At 32.7% G+C, this 23,023-nt stretch overlaps 2 protein-coding genes across 3 annotated transcripts in view; one reads left to right on the plus strand and one right to left on the minus strand.

The window, feature by feature from the left end:
• Positions 1–23,023, minus strand: part of LOC122523416 (peroxidasin) — a 215,806-nt gene that overhangs the window by 152,568 nt on the left and 40,215 nt on the right. The window lies entirely within an intron of this gene.
• LOC122523414 lies at positions 11,332–13,137 on the plus strand. The gene is made up of 4 exons (XM_043645136.1): positions 11,332–11,831; positions 11,917–12,240; positions 12,324–12,740; positions 12,832–13,137. The coding sequence occupies exons 1-4, from the start codon at positions 11,517–11,519 to the stop codon at positions 13,048–13,050; spliced, it is 1,275 nt and encodes a 424-aa protein (XP_043501071.1). The 5' UTR covers positions 11,332–11,516; the 3' UTR covers positions 13,051–13,137.

The raw sequence follows: 23,023 nt of genomic DNA on the forward strand, positions 1-23,023 counted from the left end.
AATAAGAATTATTCTTAATTATCACATTAATATCTTGTTCCTAAAATTTATACATAGAAATATCTTTTTATTCGTTTAAAATTCAATATATTATTTTCGTACAAAAAAAAAAAGAAAAGAATTCTTTAAATCAATCAAATTTCTCTTTTGAAATTATTTATCCAAAAAACAAATAACACAACGTACAATATTTAAGACACGATTTTGTATTATATACGTTAACTCAAAATTATAAGTCATTAAAAATACATTTGCATTATGTTAATTTAATATCTCTATTGAAATACATTTCAAACTAAACCAAAAGATATATACACAATCTCGAACGGGACAAAATTCGTGGATAAGATAAAAAAGAAACAAGTAAAACAAAGAAAGAGGAAACATATTTATTAAAGTCCGATAATAATGTTTGAAATAAAAAAAAATCCAACACAATGATCCTAACAATAAGTTGATAATAGAAACGCGATCGGATCGATAATATCAAATTTGTGTCGCCTTAATCGAAGATATGGTTAGGTCAAGAGAAACGAAAGCAATCGAGAAGGCAGCAGCAGATATCAAAGAATCACCTATTTTATTTTTTCTTTTTGTTTTTTTTTGTCTAGATCACTGAATAGAGAGATATTTTCTCGAAGTAATTGTACCTGGGCACTTTCCATTGTAACTTTACCCTCATCATCCCTTTTGGCTTCTCTCTTGGAGAAATACGAAGGGGATAGATCGGAGACACACATACACGAATACTTATATATTTATACATACATAAATACATAGATAGATGAATACATACATACTATCAAACGAGAAACAGGTATCTACGATCTCTTTGTATGGACTCGTTATGCGTCCTCTCGTTGTCCTCGTTTCCCAACGACACACACGTATACATATGTAGAACATACGTAGTACGTTGTGTGGATGAGAGTTCAGAGTGTACAGGAGGGGATTCTGAAGAGGAGGAAGAGGAGGACGAAGAGGTGGAGGTGGGTGGAATACAGTGCAAGTACTTGCCAGATATACAAGCTGATATCGGCTGTTCGAATACTCGTTACAACGACGGATAACGAAAAGCCGATCGAACGTGGGGGCGGTACACTACTACTACCCCTAACTGGACCCCCGTTCGAGAAAAGAGCGAGATCGTTCGACCGACGGAAACGATCGAACCAAACGACGAGGTGGGACGTACTTGATAATAGTAAAAAGGAAGAAAAAGAAAATCTAAAAAGAAAGAAAAAGATATAGTCGAACTGAACAAACAAACTTTCCCCGTCTTCCTACGGAAATACAGACGAATAACGAAATGGGGTTGGACGGGGTTGATGGGAATTCAAAAAAAATATCAAGAAAGAAATACTTTTGATTGATTTGTTTTCTTTTTTTCTTTTTTCTTTTCTTTTTATTTTTCTTTTTATATCAATTGACTTGTGATTTATGAATTATGAATTGTGAGAGAAATAAATTATAGGATTGGACGTACTTGATAATAGTTAAGGAAGAAAAAATAATCCAAAATGAAGAGAGAGAGAGAGAGAGAGAGAAACAGAGAAAAGTAAAACTGAATAAACAAAATTCGAAAAAAGAAAGAGGAACAAAAATAGAAATCAAATTACTCGCCAATTGACTTTTCATTTGTCATACGTGATTTTTCATTTTTGAATTACGAACTGTAAATTGTCAGTGTGATCACTATATCATTGAAAGCAATCAAGCGAAACGAACGTAGGACATACTTGATAGTAAAAAAAAAAAGAGAGAGATAGAGAAAGAACGAGAGAATGAAAGAAATAAAAATGAACAAATGAACTAACCGTTCGTCAGTGAAAATACAAACAAATTTAAAAAGGGTTCATTTCGAAAAAGAAGAAAATTGTTTGGAAAACAAATTACTTGTCAATTAATTCGTGAGTTGTAAATAATGAATTTGGAGTGAAATCATTGAAATTTATGAAATCAAATGACAAAATGGAAGAAAGAAAAAGAAGAGAAAGAATCAAACTGAACAAACAAGTTAGCCATTTTCTTTACGGAAATGCGGAATCGTAAAATAGAAGAAAATTAAGAAGAAAAAGAAGAAGAAGAAGAAGAAAACAAACTGAAGTCAGAATACTCGTTTGCACCTAACTATTGATTTCTTAATAGTTTGCTTGATCGAATTGTCTCCTTGTTGCTAATTAAAAGCAGTTCGATCATTTGAAGACGATTCTAATATTTAATAACGTGAAGAATATATTATCTTCGCGTTTTCCTAAGACGAAGACGAAAGAAGAAAAAAAAAAAGAAAAATTATAACAAGCAAGCTATCGATAAATTAAGTTAAACCAACGAACTTACGGCATTTTAGCGATTTCAACCGAAATACGTCGTCGTGGGACGGATGAAAAATACAAAAATATTCGAGTTAATGAACACGATTGACAAAAACGTTAACGTTCTAATGAAAAAAAATACTTACTAACGAAAGAATAGTCTAAGTAAACCGAGGAAAATAGTCTGACGTTTTCTCTCCCGAGAAAAAAGTAAATAAAATAAAGAATAATGAAAGCAAGTAAAAAAAGAAAAAGTAAGCAAGAGAAAAAGAAAGAGAAAGAGAAAAAAAACGAGAAGTACTGCAAGCACGTTGAATTCAGGTACATTGAGTATACGTAAGAGCTGTGAGTGCTTCGTACGAAACGAAAGCCTTTCGGATGTGGATATAAACGAAATGTTCTCGGCTTCCTCCTCCTCTATCTTTCTCTCACTCACATCTTCTTGCTATACGCGTGTATCCATATCATCGTGTTTGATTCCCCCGCCTACTTTTCAACCCCACCTACTTTCTCTCTCCCTCTCATTCACATATTCTCGCTATAAGGGTGTATGCATATCATGGTGTGCTGATTTCCATTTCACCCCCGCTCCCCCTTCTTTCTCGCTCTCTCACACTCTCTCTCTCTCTCTACCACCCTCATCCTAGTCCTTCTCTTCATTCCTTCTCTTCCTCTTTCTGAAGAGAACGACGTTTTCAAGGCTTGCATATAAGCGATTCGCGGAGAACTCCGCAGACGTTGAGAGTTTCCGCTTCCTAGAAGGTTCCGTCTAAAGCGAGAGAATCCTTGATACCGAGTTTCACCCTAGATTCGAGCACTTCCTCGACGGTAATGCGATTTCGCGTAGCACGTCGCGACGACACTTCTCGCGCACGGTTTGCTGCATCTGTAAATGGAAGAACCGATTAAGCGGTCCCGCAACCAAACTATGTATGTTTCTCTGAAATGTGCATTGCCACTGTCCAAGAACAAACTATTTCTACATACTATCTTACTTCTTATCCTATCTTTCTGTTTAATATTACGTACTTACGCGCTATCTAACTCTATTCGATTAGAGAAACGATGGTTTCGTTTAATATCTTTCCTCGAACTTCGTGATTTTATCTTTAATTGTCTTCTCGAATGTTTGAATTTAATACTGGTGGATTTTAGTTGCTTTAATATTCTTTTTGTTTTTTTTTTTTTTTAATATTAATAATTGATGTGAAGTTGTTGAATTGATTCGTGAATATGTATAGATCTTAGAATATGTTATAATTCAAATTTTCGATATAAATTTTATTTATTTTTAAATATAAACTGTATCTTGTATATTATACAATTGTTTTTTTGTGTTTACAAGAAGAATAATATGAAACATTTAAAATAAACACTTTCAATTGTTCGCATTAAAATATTATATTTTCATTCGTCGTCGGACACGATAAGATGAATTAAAAATAATACGATTATATGCGTTGTACAACATTTGTTACCCGCATTTTCACTTCAATAAAAAGAGGAGGAGAAGGAGGAAAAGCAAATACGGGAGATGGAGAAGGTTGAAGAGGTGAATGGGATGGAGAAACCGTTGTAAAAGTATCGGTATGTATGTCGTTTTCAACGATACGATACTATAAAATTTTAAAAATCTTACGTAGGGAACGAGAAGGAGAATTTTCAAGAAAAGTCATGTCTTTTCTCGTCGGTTTTATTCAAAACTTCAGGTCAATCTCCAAGATACTTTTTCAATAATTCTTTATCCAGTTTTGTCATATCCAAGGGAAAATTTTTGACAGACAGCTCTAAGCACAATAATGGAACACGATAAAAATGAAAAGAAAAAGAAAAAAAAATAACTGAAATTTCCTAACCCCCTTGTAAATAAAAAAATATTTATAAAAAACTGGTGTGTGTATCTATGTACGCACGTAAGAAGTTATACTTCTTTGCCGTACGAAAATGAATATAACCTCAATAACCTCAAAAATAACTTCAGAAAAATAACTTAAAAAAAAAAATAATTATTATTATTATATATATATAAGAAAGAATAAAATACGCACGTAAGAAGTTATACTTCTTTGCCGTACCAAACGAATATAACCTCAATAACCTCAAAAATAACTTCAAAAAAAACTTCAAAGAAAAAAATAACTTAAAAAAAATAATTATTATTATATATATATAAGAAAGAATAAAAAAAAAGAAAAAGAAAATATCATAATATAGATATCAGTCCACACTAAATATAAGAGAGATATATCGAATTACTTGACGCGTCAACAGCCATGGCGCGGTTACAGCATTAGTTCTCGCTCGATCATTTAAGTAAAGCAGCGCTGAGTACGATTAATATTTGGATGGGTGACCCGCTTGAGAAAAAAAGGGGAAGAAGACAACTTCATGCCGTATACTTGAAATCGCTTTGCCGCGCGTCGCAAATACCGACAAACTTCATGGTGTCGTTTTTTCAGACGCTCGGAACAAAATCACTCCCCATTTTACATTTTCCCCAACGCGCCAAAAGAAGTATAACTTCAAAAAAAAAACGTCTTCTATAGAAAAAAAATATTTTATATATTTTTAACTACATTTAATATAATATAAAAATTATATATATAATAAAACTAAATTGCAGCCAATAATAATAAAAATCGTCGAACAAATAACCAACGGTGTCGGTAAAATAAACCAACGTAAAAAGTGAACTTTATCGTTAAAACTTTTTCTCTTCGTCTAAGATTCGAACAATGAAGGAGGTCGGGAAAAGTATGAAAGAAAGTTAATAAGAAAAGAAGAAAAAGAAGAAAAAGATGAAAAAAAGGAAAAGGAAACTAAAATAAAATCGATTATTACTTCACTATCTCGACACGATGATAACGTATCGAGGATATAAATGAGAGTTTGCATTGGCGGTGACGAAGAGGAGGAGGAGGAGGAGGTGGATCAAGATCGTAAAACTAAAAGCAATTTTTATTCGAACAAATTGCCATTGTGTCGTGGACGACGTCATGCGACAAGTCAAAACGATTAGTCATCGTAGCACTTCCTATGTTTCTTTTCTAGCTAACTGCGATTTCTACTTGGGCTTGAACTGGACAGAAATGGACGAGTTCACGAAGACAGGACAGTCTACAGGAGGACGATCGGTCTTTTTCATGTAACCTGCCCACGTCGATTCACTGGAATGCGATATTGCACGTGATAAAAGAGAAAGAGAAATAGAGAGAGAGAGAAATATCTTTCTTTCTGAAATCGTTTACATTGCTAATATTTCATAACGTCGTAAATGACAAGACGAAAGCTTTCAAATATTTTCTTCAAAGTCGCAAGAATCGTTTGAAGCTTCCACGAAAATTCTCCAACGGTTCTTGATGTTTCTTTATGAGTGATAGAGAGAGAAAAAAAAACAAGAGAGAGAGAGAGAGAGAGAGAGAGAGTAAAGTAAAGTAAAGAATTTGCCTTTGACCAACTTTATGAAAGTCCAAACGTGCTTTTCTCCTCTATTTACGCGTGCTTCGTTCCAACTTTATTACGCTTAAACTACATAATGACTAACTTATTACTCTTACCTCTTTTTTTTTTTCCTTACAAATAAATGCAAGTAAAGTATATACACGTATATGTACGGTCTTACTATAACGTTGATATAAAAAATATATTAACACAATAAATATTATAAATGATAATATTGGTTTATTGTAGAAATAAAAAAATTATGATTAATTGTTACGTAATTATTATTAATATATGAAAAAAATGAATTATATTATAATATTTGTGTTATAAGAGTAATGGAATTATTGAAAAATTAAATACGTTTATTTTTTCTATGATAATTTGCGCAATATCGATTAAATGAAAAATATTTATTTACTTGGAAAATCTGCACTGACATTGAAACCTTTTCGTTATTTCGAAAAATAACAATACCTGTTATTCGTGTCGCGACTAAATCGATGATTCGGATGAAACAAAAAAGCCCTTTTAAAACGTACCAATTGCCAATAAATGCTCAACTATTCATTTCTATGTTTCGTTCACAGAGGTACATTCCGTTACGTTCGAACAAAAGAGAACAATCCACAAACGAATTAATTTTACGAATCTTTCAAACAAACTCGTCCATTAAATTCATTACCATTTCTTTTTTTATAGTATACTCCCCATTTCTCGCTAAATAATTTATTCTCTTTCTTTTATTTTATATTTTAATATGACAAGGGATGTCAATTTAATTCATTTTACCATCCACGTTTCGTGATATTAAAAACAAGAATATAATTTCTAACTGTGTCACGTTTGTGTTATACGTCGTCAACAAAACAAAATCTCTATAATAAATATGTATAATATATATATATCTTTTCTTTGGAATACGATTGAAGAAGAGTAGTAGTACTACTCGTATCCTGTCCCGTTTCCTACGAAAACAACGTTTACAAAAAAAAATAAGAGATAAAGAAGGGGAAAAAAAAAGAAAAGAAGAAGGAAGAAAAAAAAAGAAAAGAATGACGACTTTTGCAAAATCGTAGATCGTTGTATACCCCCCCCCCTACTCCCTCTGTCCTCTCTTTCTCATTCTTTCGTTTCGACGAATATTGGAAAAGACCGGAGACACATAGTTTACTTTACGAGAACGATCACAGGAAACAAACTGTTTATACGCATCGGAAGAGGAAATGAAAAAAGGTTCGAGATGTATCTGTATAGATATACATACATGTATGTTTCTCTCTCTCTCCATCTTTCTCTCTCTCACACAAATTCTCTCACTTTCTCATTCTCACACAACCATTCTTTTGCTCTTACTTACAATCAAAATGTCTCTCTCACTATCTCTCTCTCTCTCTGTGATTCTCTTATTCTTAAACATTTTCTCACTCACACACGCACACACACACACACACATTTTCTCTTTCACTCTCTTTTTCACTATGTTTTTTTCTTTCTTTCTTTCTCACTCTAATTTGATCTGTCACTATTTCTATCTTTATCTGATGTTTTCTTTTCTATCATGGAGTTTCGATTTATATCATTCTGTCGCATCTCGATGAACGAGTTTCCCTTCTTTTCAAATACGGTTTTCCCGATTGCCATGGCTGGGCTCCTCGTATATACGGATAAAGGGTAAAAGTAAAGAGGAGTGGTGGAAGCCGATTTCCGGAGATGACTTTCGTAAAAGACACTGTTACCTTGTATCACGGTGATCGTCGAAAGAAAAATGTGACGACACTTAACGCTCATCGATTCTCTTATTTCTTTTCTCTCTTTTATATGTATGTATTATATATATATATATATATATTATGTCAATGTTCCATCTATCGTTTTGAAATAAGATTGAGAAGAGTGTAACGATAGAAATAAATGTTCTTGAAAAAAGAAATAATCATGGATATTACAAGTAAAAAGAAAAAGAAATATTTTTGAATATTTAATTTTCCAATTAATTGAGAGTTCCTACGTCTTATTGAAAGTTATTTTAATTTCATTACGTTAATTGAATTAAATATAAACTTGACTATATAACTTTGTAATTGATATAACTAAAATATAATATATCGTAATTAAAAGTATGATATAAATCTCGGATATAAATTTAAATAAGATTCTTAATGATACTCTTACGTTAAATTTCGAATGTTAATTTTCTAATTTACTTTTTTAAATTCATAATTCCATGTTATAAATATATTAAATGTATAAGGAGATCGGTTTGAAAATTAAAAAATAGAGATTATTAGTGAAGACCGGTAACTTTGATGAAGTATTTAAAATTTATAAGACAAATATCATCTCGAAGAAAATTCTTGATATAATTATAATTTGCAATGTTTTAATCAATTTAAAAAAAACTTTTAAACAAATTATTAAACGTAATACTCGCAAAATGTCAATCGACCCGAAACTAGGTTCGTAATCAGAGGTCAGTTACAAGTATTTCAACAATTGGCTTGACTATCTTATGTTTGTGGTGTTCCAGTTAGATCGCAAATTCCTTGCCTGTGCTTCTATATCTCGTCTATGGCATTAAATTCAACATGAAAAGGGGCTTAATTGAAGTTCGATACTGTGACAAGCTTGGAATTGATTGGTAAGTCGATTGGTAAGTAGATTTACTCCAAAATGTAAACCTGGTTAGTTGAATAAGCAACCTCTACGCTATTCTTCTTGCAATTTCTATAGTTTTCAAAGTACAACGAAGTAGATGAAAATATAAGTCGATGAAATTTGTAATAAAAATTAGAGTTTTTCTTCAAATCGAAATACTGTACGAAGGATCAATAATGAAGAAGAATTAATTGGAATTATTACGAAAATGCATTTCTAACAAACTCTCGATAATAATAATCTTACAAAAGGGAAGCCAATTTGACAGAATTTTTTAAAAATTCTATACAATTATAGGGATCCATCAGTACCATGTACACTGTGCAAATAGTAAGATCCTTTACTCAAACAAAAGGAGAAGTTTCACATCGATTCTTTATATATTCGTCCGTTTCATGTTAGATAATAAAATAAAATTGTAGAAATTAAATACAATAGAATATATAAGAAACTTATTTTAATCCTTATTATCCAAATATTAAAATAATATTAATATTTTTTATTAAAAAATTTGTTAATATTTAATATTTAACATTAACAATCCTGTTATATTATTTATATATATATAAAAAAAAAAATCCATTCGATCAAATAAATGACAAATAAAAATTGTCAATTAAAATAAATCGAAACGCTTCTTGTTAATCGAAGTTGGGTACTATAATACAATATTTTCTATACCAATATATCAGATAATTTATACGATACAGTTTATAAAGTTTAATAGATTTGATCTATTTAATCTAATCTAATTATCATAATCAAGGAATCTGTGACTTTGATGGGAAGTAGAATGGCAAGGAAGAAAGGCGTCAGGTGGAAAGATCGTAAGATAGTTTCGGTCTTCGTAATGAGAACTCGTGATCTCAGTACCGATTTCATTCTCCGATATCTTCCCAACCGTTACTGCTCGCGAACGAGCACGAATTTTAAATGGTCCATAAAGATGTGGCTGAGAATAAGAAAAGAGAATGAGGGAAAACGAACGTTTAGAGACGAATTTCGAATAATTCCCCTTACTTTTCTTTACAAAATATATCAACGTTAAACTTCGAAAAGATAGGACAAAAATAGTTTCTGAATAACAAATATATTTTATATAATATTACAAATTTAACTCGAATTTAGATCGATACAAGGAAAAAGAAAAACCTATTGCAAATCGTGAATACCAAAGAAATGAAATAAAAGAATAAAAAATTAATAAGATCGTTTATCAAACAGACAACAGAAGATTAGACTTTTTGACGAATAAATAAATTCAAACGAATGAATCGTTGAAATAAAACAAAATTCACGTGTAATACTGAGAAATATTTATTATAAAAAAAAAAAGAAAAAACAATGAAAATTAATAATTAGAATATTTTTCTCGTTTCGTTAAGATGAAACAATTTATTTGTTATGAAATAAATATAGTTCTTGCGTAAGAAGGGTTAAAGAAAAAACTACGCAGAGACAGAAATAAGGATGGAAAGAAAGAAAGAGAGAGAGAGAGAGAGAGAGAGAGAGAGAGAGAATCTAGGAATTTCTGGATGCGGCTGCTCACTGACTCGTTATTCAGTGCTCTTTTTTAGCCGGTAAATGGATGAAGGATGGAAAGCGGAAGGAAAACCAGGCCAGTAAAGAGAGTTTCAGAGAAAGAGAGAGAGAGAGAGAGAGAGACAAAACGTTTGAAGCTACGGACGCGCAAAAGTGAGTGAGTTAGTGAGAGAGAGAGAGAGAGAGAGAGAGAGAGAGAGAGAGAGAGGTGTAGCCCCGTGTCTCGTACAGATTAGAGATATTTATGGTCCAGTAAATCAGATACTGTCTCCTCTCTTCCTCGCCTCCTCCTCTCACGACGTTTATTCATCAAAATAAGCCTTTTCTGGGCTGGGTAAAGCTTTTGCCGATACACGATGAACCTTGACAGATCAAAAAGGAAGGAAGGGATAGAAAAAGAAAGAAAGAAAGAAAGAAAAAAAAACAAGCACTATGCTAAAGTGCGTGTTAGCGTGAATAAAAGAGAGAGAGAGAGAAAGAGGGGAGGAAATGGGTGAGTTATCGAAGATAGTAACGTTTCTGATTCATGCTTCGCCATATTGCCCGGAGTCATTTGTTCTCCTCTGCTTTTCCTCCTAGCACCTGATTTCAAATTCACCAGAGTGACTAATTGTAAATACCTACGTACTACTATGTATATGATATACAACAACGAGTCACCGGAGTTTTCGTATCGCTATTATAAATTTGAGACAATTGATATATCTCTCCTTGTTAATCTGAATATTTTTTTAAACATATTTTATAGGAATATTAAAAATTGTTTTTATTATATACATTTTTATTATATATATAAAGATATGTTGTCAACTCCGAGAGATGGTAAAATAACACCTATTGTAGTATTGAATAACTGTGATAAGGTGTTATATATATATAATAGAGAAACGACTCGACTCGTAGAAAGGAGAGTAAAATATCACAGATAAGAATATCTTATCACTATTGATAAGAAACGTATTATATGACATAAAATAAAAATAGCTTTAATGATGTAATAAATAATTAAAAATTAGCGCCTCTCTCAATGAATTACCCTAAACCACCTAAAATCAATATTACTGATAATTATGAGATATTTATATTAATGCATAAATAAATATTATATAATAATAAATATTTGAATATATATGAATTATTATATGATTATAATCTACGTACAATTTCTATTTATTTATAAGACAAATACTTGTCTTAGATGTAAAGTTGACAATAAATATAATCTTGTTTTTTTCGTATAAAGTTAATAAAGAAGAATTTTCAAAAAAGAAAAAAAATGTTATTTACGATACTGTTATCGTCGTTCTAATTAGTATTGAGACCAATCAGAAAGCTAGCTGCACATGGAAACATTGTTGATTGAAGAAGGGGAACCTATCTCATTAGTTAAGCAGAGAGTTATTTCTCCTATTCAGTATAGAAGTTATTTCTTTCGTAGAATCACGTATCTTCTTAAAATTTGATTTTCCTACAGTTTGTAAGTTTTATAGTAAGCAAAATATATCGAAAAAGATATTAGTAAACCCTTCAAATAAAAAAGATAAATAAAAAAATTCAACAATGAGTGAAAAGAGAAACCAAGTTGAACTAAGTACAATAAGTGCTAAACTTACTAAAGAAATATTAGAAAGTATACTTGTTGCAGAACATAATGCAAAGGATGTTAAAGTAATTGATTGGGATTTTAGTGATGCAAGTGCTAAAGGTGATGGTTATATAGCAATTGTTAACAAAGTCAAGGTGAGTGGCATTATGAGTAATGGCAAACCTGTACAAACTGATATTGTGATAAAATCACTACCTCAAAATTTAAGTAGAAGAAAAAAGTATCGATGTACAGATTTCTTTCAAAATGAGATAGCATTTTATACTAAGGTAATTGCGTTTAATATTTCCTCTGACAAGTACCTATTATTTTAGACTATTTCATGAATTTTTTCATTTGAAATATACTTTTCAGGTTATACCAAAATTTAAAGAGTTTCTTAAAAGCAAAAATCAAGTTCATATTCTAAGTGTTCCACGTCATTTAAAATCATTAGCAGATGGTGAAAATGATTATTTAATATTAGAAAATGTTTGCAATTTAGGATACGGTCCTGTAACTCGCCAAGATTGCGTAGATATGGAACAATGTACTATCATTTTAGAAGCATTTGCTACTTTCCATGCAATTTCGTTTGCATACAAAGATGAAAATAAAGAAGAATTTAACGAGTGTGTATCGCATTTAAGAGAGACATATTTTAGTCCAAAATACTGGAATTGGTATAAAGAATTTCACGTAAGTAAAATTATTTATGTTTGATCAACAACAAATTGTATTTATTTTATTTGTATATAGATTCTGATCTATACTTTTTATAGAAACAATTGTTGAAAATAGCAACGTATGCATTAGTTACTGAATATCCAAACAGCGAAGCGTTAAAGCGTTTTAATTCTTACAAATTTGGTTCACTCGTGGAAATGTGTTGCAAAATATGCGATCGTATAGATGCTCCAACATCAGTTGTAAGTCAAGGAGACTCTTGGGCTCCAAATATTTTAGTACGTAGCATTGAAGGAAATAAAAAGCAAGCTCTATTACTTGATTTTCAATTGGCACGTTGTGCCAGCCCAATTCTAGACCTAGCATACTTTATTTATTCTTGTACGAACAAAACTCTTAGAGAACGATTCGATGATATGTTGAAAATTTATTACGATAAATTAAGTAATGTAATTAATTTACTTGGCTCAGATGCTAAGAAATTGTATCCGTGGGAAACGTTTATGAAAGAGGTATGTTATTACCGATTAACTAATAACACATAACATTTTTCTTTAGAATTATAATAAATATTTAATTATATAATATATAATTTGATTTCAGGTAAAAGAACAATTTTTCTTCGGAATTGTTTGTGCATTAGAAGCATTACCTTTTGCTATGTTACCTGAGTCGCAAGCACTTGACTTGAATACGTTAATAAAAGATGACGAATCATTGAATATAAATGATATATGTGATATCGGTTGTTTGGATACACAAAGAAAAAGATTACGTTTAGCAGATGTAATTGTTCATGCAGTAGAAAATGGATTTTTATGAAATTTAAAATGTATTAAGATCATTTGCTGATTTCAATAATCGAATACACCGATCAATTTCGAAATAATTTATCGTTGATACATCAAATATTAACAAATTGAATTACATTTTTAAAAGATTTCAGTACCTTCTCATGTATATATAATAATTTCCTTATATAATTTATGCACCTAATTTAAAGCAATGTTCCGAATGAATTTTTCAACTGTGATATCTTTGACAACTTCTAAAAGAAGCATAGAAGAATATTGAAATACTCAATTAGAAACACTTGAAAAACTAATTGCCATAATACAAAATGTAAAACATTGACACGTGAAAATTACGTAACAATTTCAAACTTTCGATCAATAGTATACATATAAATATATATTTAATGACTGAACGTATAGTCAATGCATATCAAAACGTAGGAAGAAAAGATATGAGCTCGTATCGTTGATTATGATTGTTTGAAGATAACATTAACGGTAATATCATACAGCGCGAAATGTCGATCGGTAGTAGAGAAATGATAATAGTGATTGGATCCTATATTGGATGATGCGACCACCCTCCGAAATAATATGTCGATACTTGTCCGAATTTCGCTCTCTGTTGGGAGTCGTTAATACGTATTTAAGTATACAGATACGAACAAATGACGATTAAATATGCATATTTACGCGATGCATTATTATTCGACTGAATATGCATTCCACAAATGGCGAACATTTCTCGTATAATATCCAAACAACCTCAATAGAAGTGGAAAACCATCTCATATACTTACTCTTTCTCTCTCTCTCTCTTTTTCTGTGTCACACACATACATTATCACTCAATATTCTCATTCAAACTTACCCATTCTCTCTTTTCTTTTCTCTCTCTTTCTTCTATAGACACATATTACTCTCTCACACAAATATTATCTTTGTCTCTCTAACACATTGACACTTTATCACGCATACAAACGTTCTCATACAAAGATACTAATCTCAATTTCTCTATTTGTCTCTCTTTTACTGTCATACGCAATTATACATAAATTTCTTTCTATCTTACGCACATATAATTTCGAACACACTCCTAAGTAAGATCGGTTTCGGAACAAAATCTAGGGAAACAGTTTGCCTGATCGATATCTATATCTTGTGTGTCGATTCTTTAGAAAAATATACGTCACACACAAGAAAGTAAGCTTTACGATAGGCGATAAAAAGGATAGAGACTAGTGCATTGCGGTTTGAATAAATATACTCGCCTCGATGCTCACTTTGAAGGGGGACGTTCACGGGCAATTGGCCGTAATGGAGCGAACGTAAAGAGAAGAGAAGAAAAGGGAAGATAAACAAAGGGAAAAGGTCCAAAGGGAGATGCGAAATATATCGATGTACAAACGTCGTGTCGAAAATCGATGGTTATGTCGAGTACTTATTATACTACGAAATACGAAACCCCCAAAACGAAAAAGAATAAATGGTTTCTTCTTTACCAAAACCGATCTACTACTTATTATTTTATCTCATTATTTTCTTATTCTTTCGAACACATTACCAAACATTCGCAATTCTAGTGCACTCTACGAAATTTCATGCTGAATTTATTTCTTGTTCGTTCGATCAATATTTTATAGCTCGTCTAACAAATTTATTTATTTACGTCATGGCTGATATCGCTACGATGATAATATATATTCTTTATGTTTTTTTCATTACGATATGTGTCATATTTTTGTTAGAGTAAACTGCGATAAACAATGTGTATGAGCACCTATTTTTGCTAGATATAAAAATATATATATATATATATATATAAAAATATAAAGAGCAATAAAATTGTTAGCGAAAATAAATACAAATTAAACGACGCCGCGTGAGACGCGAAAAGAAAATAATTAAAAACCATGCTGATATAAATTCAATTTTTAATTTATATGAAAATAATAAAATAAAATATAGGAACGAGACTAATTTCAACGAAAGAAATCATGATAAATCGTATGAAACTGAATAGCGCAATCTTCGATTGGACGTTTATGAGTAAAATCAAACGACTAGGAGAATGAATTTTTTTTTTTTTATTATTACAAAATTGATGGATCACTTAACGTTAACTACGCGGACAGGTAACCACGTTGGATGATGGACGAGGAACAACCGCATTCTACTCGATCTCGTCAACTCGACTGTCGATGTCTCGAATGTCAATCCACGTGCATCCGCTTAGTTAAAGGACAAGTACCCGTTCGCGCTTATAATGGCCGACTCTGGTGCATACTGCATTTTGCTTTATGGAATTACCTGTCGTAGGATTAAAAGGGAGGTCATATAAATCCCCATTGAATAATCAATAAACGTTCCTAATATCCTATTCTCCATTATATGCAACACTATAACTCAATCATTAACCAGAACAAAATTCGAAGACCCTGAAATTTTACAAAATTTATTTGCAAATAAATAAATTTATTTCAATTTATCCACATTCTTTTAAATTTTTATCATTATTATTTAAGGTTACCAGATAAAACAGTTTAATTAAGGTTTTACTTATCTTCTCATTCTATTTTTAATACACATGTGTTGAAACACCCACATTTGGTTATGAACGGAATGAGTGATCATTTCGTTGATGCTGTAGTGAATTAAACGAAAAAGTTTCAAGTAAAAATTCAAATTTCAGTCTTTCGTTAATAAGTAAAGTATAATAATTAACAAAAGAAATGCGTTTAAGATTTCTTCAAGTTAGAAATGTAACTTTAATTTTCTAAAACATGTAACAGCGAGCGATAATGGTAAGGATAACGGTTGTGGTAGTTGAATGATAAGTAATATGAGTGCTGGAATATGCTACGTTTCTCGCGATTATCTTGTTTACGGTCCAACAACAACCCTGACAAGAAAGCGTAGATGCATATTGGCAATGCCGTATTTCTCTCTTTCTCTCTCTCTCTCTCTCTCCGTCTCTTTCTCTCTTCCAGTTTGCTCATTCATTTTACCGGGTTGGAAATGTCTGTAGATGGTAGTGCCGGTTTCCGCGAGTAAGTTCATGCCCGCAACGATGCACATAAGGGCACGTAGCGCAATTACACCAGCTCCTCTCATAGGGAATCGCGTCACGTCAACCGGTGGATGCCGGTTGCACGAACACTATACGTGATTTGTAGCCATAATTTTGTAGACATTCATAGGTCAGCAAAGCGAGTGAACGAGCATCCTACCTATACACGTACCTAACCAACTTCTACGTTTCTATGTACATATACTACGATATAAGGTAAGTACGAACGAACATACCAACGAATAAACGACATCGTAACTGGTGCGAATCAAGGAACCTCCAATTCTAACGATTCCTTCAACTAAAATCGAAAATCGAAGAAATATCAAACGTGCACGAAGCAGAGAGAGAGAGAGAGAAAATGAAATTTATATTTGCCAAAGGTAATTTTATCAATAAAACAGGAAAACGTGAAGACATTTTCGAATCGACATATTTCACTTTTTATTACCTAACGTCAAAGTCAATTTAAACGCTAGAACTATTACCTAATCGTATAAATGGTTAATATGTTTTAAATAAGAATACAAGGGGATAGAGAAAGGGAGTGAGAGAGAAAGAAAAAGTTATTATCTCTAAAAGTTAGGTAATCCTGTGGTCTCAAAGTCTCATTACTAGCTCAAAAACTTCTTAACCCTTTGACTCCCTTTCATCGTCGTTCACCGCTCGATCCAGCAACAGCCCTCTTCTCTTCCAAGATTTTCATGCAAATTCGACAAGTTGAAGCTGGTATTATTACGAGAGAGGGAGAGAGAGGGAGAGATAGAGATGAGATGAGATGAGATGAGACTAAATTCTCTGACCTTGCCTACTTCAAAGCATTTCCCGATACGATTACGACAACGAAAACGATGACGAAGAGGAGAACAAGAACGAGGATGAAGGAGTTCGTAAATCAACGACGAAATATTCGTCGATTCACATGCAAACTGGCGCTCGTTAATCCAACAAACACGATCCAATTCCCCGATCCCTGATTTTAATCGGATTCTCAGTGAATATTCGCGATCAAGTAACTACGTTCCAGTAGTATAGTTTTGCATGGCATTAATTGCCATAGATACCTACCCAATCCTTTTTTCCTATCTCTTAACGCCAAATCTTTTAACGTGAAAATTTTCAAAATGACACGGGACTAAAGAAATTTAAAACGTAATACCTCCGGCAAATTTTTCTCGAGCTTTCAAAATAAAACGCGACGATCGAAAGCAATTTCCTTTACTAACTAAGACTTACCATACCAATCGAAAAATAAAAGAAAGAAAGAAAGAAAGAAAGAGAGGGATAGGGAAACCGTTAAAAAGCAAATAGCGTTTTTTCCAAAGCGAGGAAGAATCGATCGATCGATCGATCGATCGATCGGAAGTATGAATATTCTTTTAAGAAAAGAAAACTCGCCCCATTCTCTCTCTTGAGTCTAAAAAGAAAGAATTAATAAGAGAGTAGAAAAAGAAGGATGACAATAATATCAAAAGCATAGAGAGAAAAGGGGAAGATAGGGAAAAAGAAGGGAAGGGATAGGAAGGGAAAGAAAGGGAAGGGAAGGGAAAGAAAGGGAAGGGAAAGGGCTGGAGGGAGAGGTAGTAATGAGTACAGTGATTGCTCGATGAAAGTCGATTAAGTAAAGACGATTTCGCGATGGTGATTCGACTCGAAATTAGTCGGATGGAAAGTAAATGAGAAAGAGAAAGAGAAAGAGAAGGGGAACAAAAAATACTTAGAAGTAAAAGAATAAGAAAAGGAAAGAAAAGAAAAGAAAAGAAAAGAAAAGAAAAGGTTCAAGAGAAAAACGTTTACTCTTGAACGTATCTACGAAGATCGAGCTTTTTCGTATAAACGGACCGATTTTCTTCGGGTTAGGGTTTAATGAAAAGCTGCGGTTGTTAGACGGAGAGTGTGAGAGTTAAGGGATATAAAGTGGAATGTAAGTACTGGTAGCGTTGTTGGGCATTACATTAAATAAGATACCTTCTGCATCTTTTGCTAACAAGTACTAACACTTGGATGGTTTGACGTTTGAGCTTAAAACTACTACTATTGGTGGTATTACTAGCTAGCTAGGTAACTAGGAAGGTAGCTAGCTAGCTAGCTAGGTATTAACCAAGTACGGTTCGGAAACGATTTCACCGTTTATCGTTGGATTTCTAATTACATCGTCGATACTACTTGTCGAGGTTGTGCCGATAGTGGTAGTACCGATGGTAACCATGGTCCCAAAGGGACAGGAAACTCGATTTGCTCTTGAAAGCTTCGAGAGCACGTCGAAACGTCGTGGGTTGTGATATTGGTGAAAGTACCGATGCTAGTAATGATGGTACTACTACTGCTACTCCTGCTGCTGCTGCTGCTGCTGCTCCTGCTCCTGCTCCTGCTGCTACTGTAATGGTATTGGTATTGGTAGTGGTGGTGGTAGTGGTGGTGATGGTAGTAGTAATACGTCGTGAACGATGTAAAACGATAAGTGGAAAGTAACGTGTACTTTCTATTCGATCGACTACCTACCACCTGTCGCGTCTTTTCCACGCTAGAAGAAACTTTAAGTTAGATAGAAATTTCTTTTCCCATCATTTTTCTCCATTCGTACGCATGTTATATTTTTTATTTCATTTTACCATTCTGTTCTATTACAATTCTCTATCAAATCGATCGTAATACTTAAAACAACATACAAATAAAATATATTATACATGTAAAATTTACTTTGGATATTAAGAAACGAAACTAATTTGTATCGTTTCTATAATTTGTTTATCAATTATTTGCATTGATTTAGACAACATGAACTTTGTAGATTACCTATAATATTAAAAACCAAAGATAAGAAAATTTTAAAATAGTCGATTGAATAACTTGACATTTATTTTCAAAGTCCAATAAAAAGTTTACTACCTCAAAGGGTGACCCGTTATCCTTTTATTCCAAGGACGTAACGACGTCAAAGTTTCGCACGAGTCTTCTCTTCTCACACTCTCTCTCTCTCTCTCTCTCTCTCATGCTCGATAAAACAACCTTCATTCACTTTCGTGCATTTCCTTTTTGTTCTTCTCCGATCCTTCATCTTTTCTCTCTCTTTCTCACACGATGCCGTATAATGGAAGACAAGTCGACGAAACGTATCCAAAGAACGTCATAAACTTTACGGTCACGACGTTACTTTCCGGACCTAAGGAAGACCAAAGTCCGTAGATCGTTTTGTCCTTAGTGAGTACCACTGGCTACTCATTGTCAGTTTCAAAGGTTTCTTCGTGAAACGTCCTTTGTTTCATTTAACCACTTGTATCATTTTACCATACAACCACCGCGATACACTCGTAAGCTATTTTTAAACCCAACGGAATAATGGTAAGAAAATTTAATTAAAAATTAGTAAAGACAATTTAATCTCTTTCTCCTAATTATAAACCAATTTTTTTTTTTTTTTCAGAACAACTCAAAATTAATTTTTTTTTTTCGCTTTTAGGAAATAAATTACAAAATTAATTTGCGCCATAAATAATAATTGATGAATTTATAAGAAAAATACTATTAGTAATGGAAATGGCTAATAAGACAATTGAATTAATTTTTAACTCAAGTATAACAATTCGATTCGGTTGGAATGAAAATGAAATAATTGTCGTATTAAATAAGAAAGACGGAAAAGATAAGAGATGATTTATTAAGACGGAAGAATATAAAAGACGATCTGTAAAAACGAAAAAACGCTATTAAGCTGAGAAGATTACAAAAGTTAAAGGGAGAACTCTCGTCCACGTAAACGCAACTCTATTGTAAAACCCAATTTTCACATTTTACTTATTCTGCTTGAGGATATCTTACAAAACTACTACTACTACTACTACTATTACAACTACTGCTACTACCACCACTTTTATTACACCTATAAATAAGTGGATTCTCTTGGAGAAATCCAGTATCTACCCATGTTCCATAGAATTTTTATTTCTCTTAAACGATTTTCTCTTGTGAAATATAAACTTTCCAACGCGAAAGGGATTTACAATACATATACAAGCTTGAATATTAGCTTTCTTTTGGTCAGAACATTTGATTATAAATCCAAAAGTCCTACCGCTGAGATCCGGGTAACAAGCAGTTAGAGTGTACAATTCAAGAAAAATAAATCGTTTATATATTGTTCCGTCATTTATCGGAACAGTAGGGGGGTAAGAGTATACAACGGAGGATTTGGATAAGATGCACATGTACAAAGATGCTCGACCGGAGACCATGCAAAGAAATAAAGAATATTTGTTTAGGACCTTTGGGTTTTATTGCGTCGGCATCTAATCATAGAGCATAAGGACAAACATAGCAATCGCCAGGGTATCTTATTCCGAATTCCTCGAAACGATAACGCAGTATATTTGAGCAGATGTCCCCACTCCAAGGTCGCATCGGAGCCCTGTGGTAGGATGTATCGTGGAGGGGGTGGGGAAGAGGGCAGTTACATCTTAGACGAAAAATAGTTAGTTGTCCATACTCGTTAGGCGGAATCACATCCAAGTGATCCGAGCAGCATTCAATACAACTAGTCAGTAACCCGAGGTTATTGCTAGTACCAAGCATCAAAGTTAGCATAGATCAATATACAAGGCCCAAGCACCATATTGATCTCTTGGAAACGAGTATTAATAAATATTCACATTTCACTATAATTAGAAGTGTATTATTTGGGATAACTCCTTCCGTCCTTACAACGCGGAAGTGGAAAGAGACAGCAGTCTTTTTCCTATCAAGTGAGAAAGCGCGTGCACGAAAGCGTGCACAGTACGGGAGTGGGAACCAGCACTACCGTACAACTGTACATTTGCTTCTGCGAGTTGGATCAATCACACTAAATGGTCCTTCGAGCCGGAGCAATCGTACATATATGTTTAACCAAAGTGTCACATTAGCTATTATAGTATTTATATTAATTTACTCGTCAAACAAATCTTTTTTATACACAAAATATCATAATTGCTAATACTTTCATGCGCTAATAAAGATACTTATTTATGAAACAATTGCTAGTAAATTCGGCAAAATAAATAATATAAAAAAAAAAGCAACCTAATAAACCATAAGTTATGATATAAAATATTATTTAGGACGTAAATCGTAGTTAATAACTTATTTCTTAACACCTACATAGACAAATTGTGAATTAAGTTGAAACAAATGATAAAATAAAAGTATTGAAAGGAAAAAAAAAGACAATACCTATAGCAAAGTGGCGATTAACTTGGCAAAAGCACTTTTTTTTTTTTTGGAAACAATTGTTACAACTCCTCGATCTACAATCTGAAAATACAACGAGAGAAAGAAATAAGGGCTGAAGATAGGGGAAGGGGAGAGGAAGGAAGACAAAGAGAGAGAGAGAGAGAGAGAATTTCGATCGTCGATAAGAGCAACACACATTGGTACGAGTTTCTCATTGACCCAAATTCTTTTCCGAATGCCATGGAGCAGCAGCAGCAGCAGCAGTACTCACTAGCTCAGACTTTTGTCCCGAAGCTCACATGCTGTTGTGTACAACTAATATATAAATTCCAATAGGTAAGTATTCAAACGTTGTACTAGATGCTGCGCAGTCTGCAAAAATGCGCACATAGAGATCATCGGAATTTTCGTTGGCATTGAAACGCGTGCTTTACGGTTCAATACGATACCAATGGTGGAATTTTAAACCGGTAGATAACAAAAAACGATAATAATGACGAGAGATATATAAACCATTAGCACACGTGTTTATATACATATATAAAAATCCAGTGTCACCGTGTTTGTTCGCGAAGAACTCCGAAATGACTCAACCGATCTTCATGAAATTTTGGTTATTTTGTGTGATTTGTTCTAACTTTTAAAAGATAAACTCATTTTTATCGCGATTATTTTTTATAAGACAAAGGATTGTAAGTATTTATAAGATCCATAATTTTCTGACAAAAAAACGACAGTGTAAGTCACTGTATTCGCACTGTATTCGGCATTGTATTGTACACTTTAACGTTTTTCGTAGCTGATTTCGGTTTATATGCATATGCATATTTCGCTTGTAACTTTTCACATGACAGATCACCGCAACGCCAAAATACCGTTGTCATGTGAGACGTGACTGACGTCCGATAACCAATCTTAACGAAATTATTTTTCGTTTTCTGCGATATTTTCAATTCTCCGAAATTATAATTGAATATTAATTTGACTGCATTGAATAGTTTAATATTATATTAAATCAATGTATTATAACAAAGCCATCGATCACTTATATATTTATTTTTCTTGTCTGCTATTTTCGAAATTAATCGAGTTAATTCGTTGATTTCAACGATTATTGTATCAAACATTGTCGTCATTATTGTTAATTGTATTTCTTTACGATACGTTTAGTTTAATTATCGTCGAATAAACGATAAATAGTCGATAAATTATTATCTAAAATCAACTGTAAAGAATTAAAATTTCGAAATTAATCCTTCCTTTCGAACTTTATCGTACATCTACAAATGATCGATCTAATTCCCGTGTAAACATTTCTGTTTTCTCTCTCTCTCTCTCTCTCGTCGGTCAATCTAATTGCGATTAATCATTGGGCTATTCATCGATCGCTTGCTTTTTCTATTTTAGCGACTGAAGTTAAAAATAGAAAATAAAAAAGAAAATAAAAAAGAAAGAAAACAAAGAAAGAAAGAAAGGAAGGAAAGAAGGAAGGAAAGAAGAAAGAAGTTGGAGTATTACGAAGAGAGCTACACAGTAACAGTGTCAACGTCGTAGAAAGCTTCAGAAGCAACTTGAAACTACTCCGTTCGGGGCGAAGGGTTGATTAAAGTTTTTAATTAACTGCATTAATGATTTATCAGATAACGCCAACCGGCAAGGCCGCTTCTAATTCCTTCCTCGACGTAAAAATTGCTCGCTCGACGATTTATCTAATTACTCGTAATTA

The sequence above is a fragment of the Polistes fuscatus genome, unplaced genomic scaffold, assembly GCF_010416935.1.
Source record: "Polistes fuscatus isolate 324 unplaced genomic scaffold, CU_Pfus_HIC Scaffold6, whole genome shotgun sequence".
In the NCBI taxonomy this organism is placed as follows: domain Eukaryota; kingdom Metazoa; phylum Arthropoda; class Insecta; order Hymenoptera; family Vespidae; genus Polistes; species Polistes fuscatus.